We start from the raw sequence: 14819 nt of genomic DNA on the forward strand, positions 1-14819 counted from the left end.
GTCTACAGAGCTAGTACCAGAATAGGCTCCAAAGCCACACAGAGAAACCCACACAGAGAAAAACAAACTTTGTATTTAGTATCAGTACCTGAATAATTGAATCTTGTAGTATCATTAGAGATACCTCTTATCAGTGGGGAAGCCAGGAAAGAAAATCTACCTCATTTATATTTATATTTCTAAGTTTATAGTCTTCCAAGTCCTGATAGATAATTTTAACATAAAAATAAAGAATCTGTAAATCAATTTCAGTGATACCTTGAAAATTGACTAAAAAATACTTAGTGTAGAAAACCATATGATTAGTCTGCAGGGGAAAACCATCCTCAAAATATTCAAGTAACCATATATTTACATTCTTTTCTCCTTGCAGTACCGTGTGGAATCAATGATGTTGCGTTTTGCTAAACCAATGAACTATATTCCAGTGACCCCTAGTGTTCAGCAGAGGTCCCAGATGAGAGCCCCACAGTGTGTTCCCCTCATCATGGAACCCGAGTCTCGCTTCTATAGCAACTCCGTTCTTGTTTTGGATTTCCAGTCACTATATCCTTCCATTGTGATTGCATATAACTATTGTTTTTCCACTTGCCTTGGCCACATAGAGAATTTGGGAAAGTAAGATTTTGTTTTTATTTTTCCAGTCATGTTCTTGTGCTTTATATGTGTTATGATTATAGACTGTCTTCACACTTCCTTAAGAATAAGGGAGTTGGGTAGAGCACAGCTGACACAATGTTGCAGTTGTCTTCCTAATTGACATGATCTTATAATTGATTCAGTTTTGTGAATGGACGACGCACATGAACAGGGTCATTAGTGGGGACAGATCAGCCTTGCATCTTTCTGTTTGATTCTTCAGGAGAATTATTTTTTTAATATAGCCTTCAGTGCAATACTTTGAAAGTAATGATTTAATTCCAGTTGTCACTTCCTCCTAGAAAAAGGCTGTGATTTTTCAAAAGATGGAATTAACTCTTAGATTTTGTTAGTTCATGTAAATTAAATGAGAATAACATTTTAAATTATCAAAGGAGTGAATATTTTTCCTAGACTATAAGAAATACAGAATCTTATCTTCTTACTGATTTTGTGCACTTGAGACCAGGTATTGTGATCTAATCTGGTAGTATCTTTCATAGAAAATATTTGTAGAAACTGTTGTTGTTAATCCTGTCTTTTATTAAGAAGGAAATTTGGAATTACTTATTGTTATACTTGAAATTTTCTTTAGGGAGTTTGATATAACATGATTATATTTTGAGTTGGAATTTGTATTTTAGTGCATATTCAGTTCTTAATTTGTAAAGCACTGTTATTTAAGGAATGCCTTTTTTCTGTAAGTTGTGCATATATGAAGAATTTTGTTAATGAACCAAGTAAGCATATGACTAATTACATGAACTCATGTTTACATGTTTGGATATGGAGTTGTGATGAAGTTAGAGATGTGTCTATAGGCTCTGTTGTGTCATCTGAGAAGGTCTCTGCTCAATATTTTCTTTCTTAACAGGTATGAGGAGTTCAAATTTGGCTGTACCTCTCTCAGAGTACCTCCAGATTTACTTTACCAAATTAGGCATGACGTCACAGTGTCCCCCAATGGAGTAGCTTTCGTTAAGGTAATACTCTCCTGTAAATGAAAGGAATCAACCGTGGCTTACCTTTAGAGAACAAATAGTGTTTAGGTATTGTTGACATATAAGGTTACACAACTTGAAGACTTTTATCTCATAAAGTCAAAAACAAATCTTCTAAGAAATCATTTTGAAGAAAAGAAATCATCTTCCTTTGGTTGAATTTGGGTTTAAATATTTTAATTGCTATATTTTAATTCATGAAATATTGAAGAAAGTAAGTGTACACCTATAGCATCTACCTCCTGCTATAATCTGGCAGACATACCTAGCAATTTGATGGTTAAAAGATGTTATCTGCAAAAATTTTAATTGCTTTAATGTGTACATCCTGCAAGTTTTCTACATTATTTTAAATTTAATTATTACCATCTTAGACACGATGATACTTTAATAAATTTAATGATTGCATTTTTAAAGAAGACATACAAACTAAAAATAAAGTTCCTTTCTTCTGTGTATGTTTTCTCCTCAAGAAAGACTAAAGAAAGCTTCCTAACTGAATAAAGAAAATAGGAGATTTCAGAGGTTATATAGCCAACTTCTTTCCTAGTTCCTTAGCAGTGAGTTGATGTCTACTACACTTATGAAACAATGTTTGATGTAGATCCCACCAACCCTCCAATTCATTCTGGTGTACTTATTACCAGTTAAGAGATAATACTAAATGTTAGTTAGCAATTTAGATGTTAAAATATTTACCGATAAGTTCCTGGTATATTCCTTTCTTAGAAATTTTTGGAGCTGAATTTTTGTTTGTTTCCCCGTGTTTTAAAAAAATCCTTTTTCAAATAATATTTCTGCATATTTGATCATGGTTCTTTTTAAGAAATCAGGAAAGCAGTCATATTCACAGTGTGGGGTGGAGTGGAATCTTGGAAATAAATATAAGTAAAGACTTCCTGTCTTTGGCCTTGACAGTAAAAATTATAATACAGTGAGTGGGACGTGGTGCCCCACGCCTTAATCCCAGCACTTAGAAGGCAGAGGCAGGCAGATCTCTGTAAATTTCAGGCTAAATTTACACAGCGAGTTCTAGGCCAGCCAGGGCTAAGTTGTGAGGACCCTATCTAAAAAAGAAAAATTATAAAAACACTCAAGAAAAAAAAAACAGAAGAAATGAGAAGATAGGAAAACTTCAATGTATGAGAATTAATAATGTTAAAATGACATAATATCAAAATTGAGCTACATGTTTGATGCAGTCCCTAATAAATACCAGTAACTTTCATGAAACTTGGAAAAAAAAATAACCAGACAAAAAACTAAAAGCCATACAGAAACACAAATGATACCAAATAGAAAAAGCCAATCCTAAGCAAAAAGAATAATAATGAGGAGGGGAGACATCACAATACCTAATTTCAAAATGCACTACAAAGCCAAAGAAACAAAAACTTCATTGAATAATATTAGATATAACTGGAATATAAACCAATGAAATAGAATAAGGAACCTAGATATAAATGTGTGAATCTAAGCTATCTGATTCTTGGCAAAAAATACCGAAAATATACATGGGGGAAAAGTCAGCTTTAACAAAAAGTGTCAGGAAAGCTGAAACTAGATCTCTCTGCCTTTAATTCTACATAAAAATCACCTGAAAGGCTAGAGACACAGCCTAGCGGTTAAAAGCACTGGCTGTTCTTTCAGAGGACATGGTTTTGATTCCTAGCACCCATATGTGGTTTACAACTGCTTGTAACTCCAGTTCCAGGGAATCTGATGCCCTCTCGGGGCTCTCTGGGCACCAAGCTACAAGCATTGTACTCAGACATGCAGAAAAAATACTCATTAGCGTAAAATAATTAATACACCTGAAATTAAAATTAAAATCATCTGAAAATGAATTAAAGGCCTAAAACTTTAACACGGATACAGAAAAACATGACAGAAACACTTCTGGACTTTGATACTGGTAACAATTTCCTGAGTGGGACTCAAAACTCAAATAACAAGTGGGATTATATGAAACTTAAAAGCTTCTGTCAGCAAATTAAAGAATCATGAGTAAAGATAAAAAAAAAATATGGAGTGGAAGGAACTCCAACAGAATTAATATCCAAAATATATAAAGGAGTCGAGAAATCTAATACCAGATGATCACATAATCCAGTCAGTAAATAAGCCTGTGATCTCAAAGAAATTCCAGTGGCTGACTGACAGCCATGTGAAAGGTCTGAGAGTCTTTGGCCACCAGGGAAATGTAAGTCAAACTGCACTAAGAGTCCACCTCACCGTAGGTTAGGTGGCTCTCATTAAGGAAAAATCCAATGCCGACAAATGTGAGAGGAGTAAGGAGCCCTTATACCCAGCTGGGAGGACAGTAAATTACATAGCCCTGGGGAAAGTGGTATGATGGCCCCTTTAAAAACTAAAACTATACTACTGGGTATCCAGCATCACTTCTAGGTGTAAACCAGAAAGAAAGCACACAGAAGAGATACCTATATGTCCCTGTTTATTGCTGCACTGCTCACAGCAGCTAGGTCATAGAATCAGCCAGGGTGCCCATCCTATTTATCATCAGATGAGTACACAAAAGAATATGCCGTACACACGCAATGGAGTAGTGTTTGGCCATAATGAATAATAAAATTGTATTATTTGCAGAGAAATGGATGGAACTCAACTTATTAAGTAAAATAATCCAAACACAGAAAGACAAATATCACTTTTTCTCTTATATTTGGAAAACAGAGGCTTGGAGGAGAGGACCTGAAAGCAAGCAGGTTCTACTAGGGAAGGCAAAGGGAAGGGAAGAGGGGTGGTAGGAGAGTGTTAGAGAGGACAATAGGAAGGGTTTATAATAAGACATAATATGTGAGTGTGAAAGTTTTCACTAATAATCACACTAATAGTGTAATATAAAAATAATTATTAGTTTGCATTAATAATTACAATTTTAATTGCTAGAACAAAGAGAGAACATTAAGTCTGCTTCAAAAGGGTACACCAAATGAATTAGAGGTTAGACTATAATTTCATTGTCACACGTATAGATTATTTGTTTAAGCTCCCTTTAATAGCATTTTTAAAACCTGATTTACATTTTGACCTAGTGTGTAAAACTTAATAAAAATAAGATTTTTTTAATATTCAAAAATGTAATTATCATATAACTGAAGTTTTAATTGTTCAGTTTGACATGCGTTATTTTGCACGTGGCTATGAATCATCAGTTAATAACTGTTTTGTGGTTTTCATTCCTACCAGAGTTCTCATAAATCCTCCCTAGTCTTGATTAATACAAATGATTTTTTTTTTGGCAACAACAAATTTTATCACCTCATTATTCATCCCCTCTTCCAGATTGCTAATAAATATAGGCCGGAGGGGATGGCTTAGTGGTCTAAGCATCAGATTTGAAATACCTAGAGTCCCTGGAACTGCAGGTTTGAATGTCAGCAGAGTCAACCAGCTCATCATTCTTCCAAGGTAGATAAATGGAGTTCCATGCAGAGCACTGTGTGGGGTCATTAGGGTGAGATCTTTAACACCTGACGTTGGTTATGAGTGATGCAGGCCCATATGTCTTTCTAGAAGGATGGGGGTCTCAATCAAAGTATGAACAGCATTTTCCTCTGAATTTGTTGTGTAGTTATTTATGTACTAGTTGACATCCTGCTTCCTGGAGTTCTCAGAGCTCACATAGAAGTACCGCATCTGAATTATAAACAGTACAGGAATGTTTTAGAAGAAAAATCCTCTTCAAAAGAAATAAAATTGATCATTTTGTATGACAATTGCTAGTCCTGTGGCTATTTTTGTTAGTAGCATGTTTCAATTTATGAAAGTTGGCCATTATTATAAGTGTTTCCTTTTTAGTCACCAAAATCTGTATGCATGTACATATGACTGAGGAGTTTTATATATTCCTTTGTTTTTCCTTTATGATAGCCTTCAGTACGAAAGGGTGTTCTACCAAGAATGCTTGAAGAAATTTTGAAGACTAGATTCATGGTGAAGCAGTCAATGAAGGCTTACAAGCAAGACAGAGCCCTGTCACGAATGCTTAATGCACGTCAGCTCGGACTAAAGCTGATAGCAAATGTCACATTTGGCTATACATCTGCTAATTTCTCGGGGAGAATGCCATGCATTGAGGTAACACAAACTATTTTTTTTATGTTTTTAAACTTTTGACTAAAGTGTCATTTCCATGGCATACTAGTTTTTTCTTAAATTAGGTCTATAAACATGCATCTTCCTGGGTATTTGTGAATTTTCTCTGAAAATTCTGCTCCCTTATTTCAATAATAATTTTTAAATTGTACATATTGCCGGGCGGTGGTGGCGTACGCCTTTAATCCCAGCACTCGGGAGGCAGAAGCAGGCGGATCTCTAGGAGTTCTAGGCCAGCCTGGTCTACAAGAGCTAGTTCTAGGACAGGCACCAAAGCTACAGAGAAACCCTGTCTCGAAAAACCAAAAAATAAATAAATTGTACATATTTTCACATTTATTATCCTGAGTTGAGGTTTCAGTGGCAGTTTATAGTAGTGTTTACAGTAACTTTTATACAAAATAATTCCTTTTAGTATTTTGATAGATACAAAATTATAGTCCAAATGTTACAATAAAGAAAAATCATTCCATAGGCTGGGGAAATGGTTCAGTCGGTAAATAGATTATACTGTATAAATCTGAGGGGCCCAGGTTGACATCGCCAATACCCACACGCACTTTCAGGGGCAACAGCTTTTTGCCTGTGGTCTCAGTGATGAGGTGGTTGACTCTTACTGAGTAGTTTGTCTAACTGAATAAGTTAGCTCTAGGTTCCGTGGAAGACCCTGTCTCAAAAACGGTGAAAAACAATTGAGTAAGATACCTGATGTCAGCCTCTGCCCGCCCCCCCATACAATTACATGTACATGCACCATATACAAAAAGTAAAATCTATTTATTTATTTATTTATTTGGCTTTTTCAGGCAGGTTTCTCTGTGCAATAGCCCTGGCTGTCCTTGAACTCACTTTGTAGTTCAGGCTGACCTTGAACTCACAGAGATCTGCCTGCCCAGTGCTGAGATTAAAGGCATGTGCCACCACCGCCCTGCAAAATCTTCTGTATTTGTTAGTGTACCAATTAAAGAAGATAAAACCTTCATTTGGATTGATCAGTTGAAAAGCACTTTTCATAGAACAAAACTAATTTCTTAAGATGTTTATTAGACATGAATATGAAACAGCGCAGCAGAATAATAAATGTACTAGTGACAGAAAAGACAGGAGATCCATTGGCCTAATGTTCTTTAATGTTACATGAGGGTTGTGATGTGCCCAACTTACATCTTTGCTGAGAGAAGCTAGAGGAGGAACAGAGTCTTCTCACAGTTCCCAATAGGCCAAGTGAGCTTCACAGCTGCTCAGGGACTGGCAGTAGAGCTCAGCAGAAACACTCACCAAAGCAGCCTGATAACTTGACTTCCATCCCTGGAACCCACAGAAAGGTGGAAGGAGAGATTGGGTTACACAGAGTAATCTTCTGGCATCTGAGGTGCCAGTGTTGAGCTGGAAAGGTGGCTCCAGGGGAAGGTGGGTGTGGAAAATGGTTCAGTCAGTAAAGTGCTTGCTGTGCAGTCTTAAAAACTTGAAATCCTCAGGACCCATGTAAGTAGTATGCATTACCATGTCTATAAACTCAGTGCTGGGAGAAGGTGGCTGTTGGACAGAGATTCAACATTTTATTAAAACTTACTAGTTTCAGCCGGATAACATGGTTTTCAGTGTTTTTATGGTTGATTATCTTATTGTTATTGTTGTTGTTGTTATTATTATGTTTTGTATTGAGACAGGATCTCACTATGTAATCCTAGCTGGCCTGGAACCCATAGAGATCCACCTTCCTCTGCCTCCTAAATACTGGGATTAAAGATATGCACTACTATGCATGCTAATTCATAATATATTTTAATGTATAAGTTAGAGTTCACATTTTCAAGGTTCTCTAATATACTCAAAGTCTCAAATAGAATATATTATCTTAATTTAAAATCCAAATTAGATTTTTGCTCGCAGTTTTATTATCTATCCTTGTGTTTATATGCCAGTATTTACTCTACAGTGCAGCTTTAGACAGCTTTCTAAATACTATTCAATCCTATGTTAGTTTGGAAACTTCAACTTTTGTAGCAAAAAGGGAAGCATCAGTATTATTATTGTTTGATTATTAACAAAAAGACAAAAATACATAGTTTTATTTTAAAATTGCAAAGGGAAGGCTCCATTTAGTTTGATGGAATTCTCTATCTTTTCATCTCAATGAGCTTAGTAGATATAACACTAATGCTATATAGTCTCCTTAATTTACCGAACTATATAGCCTAATGAAGAAGTGTCTCACATTGCGTAAGGCCTAGTATCTTTTATCAGCTTCTGCCATGATCCTTGCTAAAACTCATTGGCCACACTGAAAGAACCCTGGGGGCATATTTATTTACCTACTTGTTTTAAATTGAACATTGCTAATATATTTTTCTGCCATATAATTGTTTACATTTTTTCTTTTACTGAGTTTTACCAAAATATATGTATAATCAGTCACAAAATTTGGTTTCGGCATTTAAACACACTATCATAAACACTAATTTTGAAAGATATAATCAACTGTGCCCTAGTTGATTATATGGGTATAAAAGATAGACCTTGAATAAACCTTGAAACAAGATTTATTCTTCCAAGAATCAAAGGTACCTGTGTACCTTGTAAAAGTGTGCAATCCATTGTACTTCCTGGTACATTCAAAGGCAAGTCCATAGCTGTCAATTCTTTTAATTCGGTTTTTTAACTTTGTGATGACACTGATAGCTATTTTGGTTTTACATTATTTCATTTCTAGAAATATTAAATAATTAAAATTTTAATATTATTAAAATCTGTTGACTTTTACTGAGCAATGTTAAGAAGTCATTTCCAATGTGTTTTGTCAACAGGTTGGTGATAGTATTGTTCACAAAGCCAGAGAGACCTTGGAACGAGCAATTAAACTAGTGAATGATACCAAGAAATGGGGCGCTAGGGTTGTTTACGGTGATACTGACAGGTAATGGATTTAGGGATTATAGTTGGGTTTTTGGTTTGGTTTGGGGATGTGCATTTTTCTTGTTAATTTTTTATTTTGTTTACATTTATTGATACCTCCTTTTTGGTGTTTGAAATAGCTTAGGGAAAATCCTTTTAAATACTCCTAGATCAGTCTTCTTGTCCTTATGATCTCTTGATTGGATAGTTCTTCTGAGTCACTGTATTTAAGTCCCTTAGAATAGTAGTAGTAGTAGTAGTAACAATAATAACAATAGCAATAAACAACTGCCGGTTAGGGAGATGGCTTAGAGTTGGTAAGAGCATTTGCTATCCTGCCTTGAAGACCTGAATTTGGATTCACAGTACCCACATTAAAAACTAGACATGGCCACATGAGTAACCCCAGCACTAGGGAGGGCAAAGGCAGGAATATCTCTGGTTTGCTGGCTGTCACCATAGCAGAAAAAGGGAGAAAAATGATAGACAGGGGCGGTCATTGTCATTCTCTGTCCTTGGTAAACACATGCCTACACATGTACACTTATATACCCTACATAATCAAGAACAAAAAAATAATCTTTTAAAAAGACAGTTGTCAAAGCCTTACGCTGTTAACTTTTTATTAAATCTATTGACCTTCTTTTAAGAGAAGCAAAGAGACAAATAGAGTTACCCGTTTTATCCTAGAGAATATGCAGGCTTCTCCAAGCCCATTTACATCCTGGTAAAGAATGGGATATCTTTTGAATCCTGGATTACTAACATTACCCTGCTTGCTTTGTTACTCATTCTAATATTTTTCAAGGTTCAGTTATTTATGTAACATCTTACTTGTTTGACTCCTTGAAATCCTTTTAGAATGTAGGTATTCTAATTAGTTGCAGTCTGAAGTGGTTTTCATAATAAATTTAGAGTTCCATTGTGATCAAGCTAGGAGCACTTGCCTCAGCACCTCTGATGATTATTCAACAGAGCAATGGGAGAGAATGTTCCCAATCAATAAAAATAACTTGTGAGTGATCTTTAAATAATATTTAATTCTCTCAGTCCTTCAAAATGTATATACAGCCAGCATTATGTTAGTGCTCACTGAGACCTTGTTGCATGTAGTAACCTTTTCATTACCAGTAGACAGGGATAGTTTCATGTTTTCAAAGCTCCATCAATATTATCCAGTGTTGCTCACCAAAAGCCATACCTTGGTTTGTCTTTGGGCATTTCGCTGCTCAATTAAACTTCTGCTTGGTAGTCTATCAAAATAAGTACTAAAACAAACTTCATTAAGTTACAATTCTTTGCAAAATTTGTAGAAAAGAAGAAATCTAAATACTTAAATTGTTTTTAACTCAGAGTCTTATGTGTGTTAGTTGGTGATACATAGGATCATAAGTTAGCATGATTTTTACTGAATGTTATATACCATTAAAAATCTTTAAGAATTGAAACAAACCAGGCATAGTGGTACATGCCCTTGAATCCCAGCACTTGGGAAACAGTGGCAAGTAGATCCCTCTGAGTTCAAATCCAGTCTGATCTACATAGAGAGTTTCAGGCCAACCAGGGCTACACAGTGAGACTCTGCCTTTAAAACAAAAATATTAAAAAAATAATTTAAAGGGCTGGAGAGATGGCTCAGTGGTTAAGAGCATTGCCTGCTCTTCCAAAGGTCCTGAGTTCAATTCCCAGCAACCACATGGTGGCTCACAACCATCTGTAAAGAGGTCTGGCGCCCTCTTCTGGCCTTCAGGCATACAGACAGAATATTGTATACATAATAAATAAATAAATATTTAAAAAAATAATTTAAATTAAAAAATAATTTCAAAATCCAATGCTCACAGGCTCTCAGAACAAAAGGGTATGTGGAATTACTTATGCTAGCAATTTATATACTATTAGAAGTTCATGCCCTTAGGTAAGAAATTATCACCAATTAGTCAGTAATTGAGACATAAATGTAAATTTATGTCTTGATTCCTAGCAAATGCTTTCTCTATATATCAGATTTCACAAGAATATTGAGATCCAGTCAGCTAAATTTATGGACAGTATCACTTTGATCATCATTGATTACTTGATCTGTGTAAGGACAATTTGTTTAGGCTGTGCCTTCTAACAGCAAGGTAAAAATAAATTATTAGAAGTACAAAAATTTTCCAAAATATATGTCTTAATAATTACTTTTATTCAAATTAAGTATAAATTTTTCATTAGGAGGATGATTATGATAAAGGGCTGAAAATGCCTTAGAAATAATAAATATTTGACAGAGCGGAAAAAATTTCAACTGAAAGAAAGGATCTGAAATCTGTCTAGCTATATTTTTAGTGTATTAACATGGCCAATCATAATTCACATAGCTTCTGACTCAACTACTTCATCAACTGAATGAAGGAACTTGGTAAATGATGATGAGTCACCGTTGCCTCCCTCAATCTCAAGGATCAAGATTCATAAAGAATCTTGGGTTCCAATTGAGGAGTGTCAGTTACCAGAGTATCAAAATGACACAGGAGACTGTTTTTTATTACCACCCACTTAAGTGTATTAAATAAGCATACTGTATATTATAGTATACAGTATAGATTCTGTATATCAGAATCTCTTGGGAAATTCATCAGACCATAATTAAGAAAAACATCCTAGCAATCCCTAAAATGTATACTAATTATAATTCTAAATGTATACTTGAACCTATTTAGCCCAAAGATGAATGTTATTTAAATGTATTAAAAGTACAGTAACAATGAGAATTGGATGTAAGACACTCTTTTTTTATTTTATATAGTAATGGTTCTCATTCACATTTATTCCATCCAGTAGGATAAAACCTGCTTCAGTCAATGACTAAAGTAATAGTAATTCTTAGGCGGTGTAGGGAAGAACTTCCAGTAAGAATATATATACTTTCAGGATAGGGAAGTAAAATCAGAATCTCTTGGGAAATTCATCAGACCATAATTAAGAAAAACATCCTAGCAATCCCTAAAATGTATACTAATTATAATTCTAAATGTATACTTGAACCTATTTAGCCCAAAGATGAATGTTATTTAAATGTATTAAAAGTACAGTAACAATGAGAATTGGATGTAAGACACTCTTTTTTTACCAGGTGTGGTTAATGCCTGTAGTCCTAGGACTTGACAGACAAGAAGCAGAAGGATTACCCCAAGTTCTAGTCTCAAGTGGGTTAAATGTTGAGCTGCAGGCCAGGCATGACTGACTACTTAACAAGGCCATCTCAAAAACAGTTGTAACAACAAAGATATCTTTTCCATTTTAGACTACTCATCTATGTACTGTGATCAGAACTTCACATTAATTCAGGGTAATTTCCTTGAAATGTAGCTCCAAATCAAGTTAACTACAGCAGAGTATCCACCAATAAGCCCATTAATACTATTAAGTAATATCTCAAACATATAATAACTTTTAAAGTATACTGAGTGTGCTTCTAAGTGTGTATACATATACTAACTAAACATATCTATAGGATTTCGTACCCCTGACCCAAGGTTTCCCATGAGTCCCTTTCTATTACTGTAGATTAGTTTTATTTCTTTCAAGTGTTTTATATAAACGGAATTATACAGTATGTGCTTTCTTATGTCTGGTCCTGAAGAGTGAGCACTCTAAGAGACAGATGGGGGAGAGAATTAGAGAATGTAGAGGTGAGTGCTGATCTAGAAATACATGTGTTATGCTGTGGTCACTTGGCCCATCTGGCAAAGTAACAAATGTGACATGTTTGGATAGCTAACACACTTGGTTTTATCACTTTTATTGAACTATATAGCCTTTACAGAAGTGCACAGCATGTAGTTTATAGAGAAGTATGTGGGCCTGAGTAACCAGCCACCACTCTAGTCAAGTTACAGAACATTTCTTTTTGTTTGTTTTGTTTTTGTTTTTCGAGACAGGGTTTCTCTGTGTTACTTTGGAGCCTGTCCTGGAACTAGCTATTGTAGCCCAGGCTGGCCTCAAACTCACAGAGATCCGCCTGCCTCTGCCTCCCGAGTGCTTGGATTAAAAGCATGCACCACTGCTGCCCAGCAGAACATTTCTATTGCTATGAAAGCTCTTTTCTTTTTCCCCTCTACAGTCAGTACTCATTTTTCATACCAGCACCACCATGCAGTCACATCTCTGATTTCTGTCACCATAGCTTAACTACTTGTTCTTAAATATATGCATATGTGCATCTTATTTTTAAAGTGCTTATATTCATCTTTGTATCTGAAAAACCTAAAAATAATAACTTTTTATAATAAAAATGATTTGGCAGTCATTTATTAAACATACTCTTAGCATAAAAACCAGAAGTCACACTTCTGTACGTTTAAGTACAGTTTTTTAAGGGGAAAAGGATGTTCGTGCAAAAAGATGCATATAAATATTCTTTAGAACTTTATTCATTATAGTCAAATGAAAGTATAGAAATTTTATGGTCTATCCAGACAGTGGAGATATAGATATAGGTATCTCTAGTTATAAAAAGAAACCAGTTATCCCAACATTATAGATGACCCTCTCAGGTATGCTAAATAAAGAAGCCAGACACAATAGAGTATGTATGATATGGTTCCATTTATACAAAATTCTTGAAAAAACAAAACTAATCTGTAGTAACAGAAAACTAATCATATGTTAATCCTGGGGCAGGAGTACAGTTTTAAAAGACTGTTTTTTTTTTTTTTTTAATTAACTTAACTGTGTGCCATGCACCACCTTGAATACCCGCAGATGATCTAGGACCTTGGCAGCTTCAGTGTTTGAGTTTTAGTTGTACCTGAGCCTTTGAGAGCCGTAACTAGGTATCTTGTAAGAATCCAAGGAGAAAGGGGTAAACAGGAAAGCTGTGATAGGAACCAACTTAAGAAGGAACAGTCAGGGTGGAGTGGATCGTCTTGGTTTAGACTGTTTATCAGCCAGGAAGTGACTCTGGATGAAATTTGTTCTCACAATGACTTCCGCATTACCTTGCTGTATTTTTTAATCTCTTAGTATGTTTGTGCTACTGAAAGGAGCCACTAAGGAGCAGTCTTTTAAGATTGGTCAAGAAATTGCTGAAGCTGTTACTGCTACTAATCCTAAGCCAGTAAAATTGAAGTTTGAGAAGGTAAGGAGCTGGAGTGTTACTAATCACATGCAGAGTCTCCATACCTCTACAAGTTCCTGACTCACTCAGTCTGTAGCACTGTAAATACCCTGACTATTAAAGTTTTTACTTTTATATACTCTCTCAGTTTCGGAAGGTTGTATGTATAAAGTTGTGTTTGTTTGGTTCATTTGGTTTGGTTTGGGGTTTATGTGTTTGGGTATAATGTTAAGGCCTAGCTTGTATTAACACTCTACAACTGAGCTTGTATCCACCAGGCCTCCCAATTTTTTTTTTCAATAATATCTTAAGATGTGAAGAGATGATTTCATTTACTTTTTTTATGAAACAGGCCACTCCAACCTTAATAGTATAAGGCAGCCAACGTATCAACAGATTTTATGGTTTGGGAGTTTAGAAAAGCTACAGCAGAGTCTTTGTCTCTGCTTCAGTTTCTAGACCCTCAGCTAGGAAGTTACAAAGGCTGACTGTAACCTCAGCAGTCAACAACTAACGGCTAAATCACCTGACGTCTTCCTACTCCCACGTCTGCATGTGATGAATGCCTGTCTTTGTAAGTGTTCCGTGTGACCTTGGAAAACGGTGTATATTCTGATGAATGATGAGACTGCTGTAGGGAGCATTGCTCAGTTCTTCCATAGGTTGTGTGGTGGAAGCATGTCTCTTCTCACTGATTCTCTGTCACTCACAAGTTGGAGATGCTAAAGTGTGCATTGTAATCATGGATTTGCTTCTTAGTCTTTATTTAGGTTTTATTGCCTTAACAGAATGTTTTAAAATAATATTCCTTGTATTGAACAAAGACCACTTTTTCCACCTTTCTTTTCATTAATATTAGCATTGATATTAATATTGTTAATATTAATGCAGACATGAGAGTAGAAAGGTATCAGGTGCTTTTTAGTTTTTTTGGTTTTTTAAATTCTTTTGTGCCCTTATGTTATATAGATTTCTAATAGATCTTAAGAATAGCTTTATTTTTTATTCTTTTTCTGATCATTTCTGCCTTTTAACTGGGATATTAAGGCCATGTACAT

At 35.2% G+C, this 14819-nt stretch overlaps 1 protein-coding gene across 3 annotated transcripts in view; it reads left to right on the plus strand.

Moving 5' to 3' along the window:
* Nucleotides 1-14819, plus strand: part of Rev3l (REV3 like, DNA directed polymerase zeta catalytic subunit) — a 141374-nt gene that overhangs the window by 112008 nt on the left and 14547 nt on the right. For all 3 annotated transcript variants that reach the window (XM_041654071.1, XM_041654072.1, XM_041654073.1), the window contains 5 exons: nt 374-618; nt 1514-1622; nt 5538-5744; nt 8570-8679; nt 13668-13782. In XM_041654071.1, the coding sequence (XP_041510005.1) occupies nt 374-618; nt 1514-1622; nt 5538-5744; nt 8570-8679; nt 13668-13782 (786 nt within the window). The remainder of the gene's footprint in view (nt 1-373; nt 619-1513; nt 1623-5537; nt 5745-8569; nt 8680-13667; nt 13783-14819) is intronic.

Source organism: Microtus oregoni, unplaced genomic scaffold, assembly GCF_018167655.1.
Source record: "Microtus oregoni isolate MIOR12 unplaced genomic scaffold, Mior012 000006F_ref0000085, whole genome shotgun sequence".
NCBI classification, from domain to species: Eukaryota; Metazoa; Chordata; class Mammalia; order Rodentia; family Cricetidae; genus Microtus; species Microtus oregoni.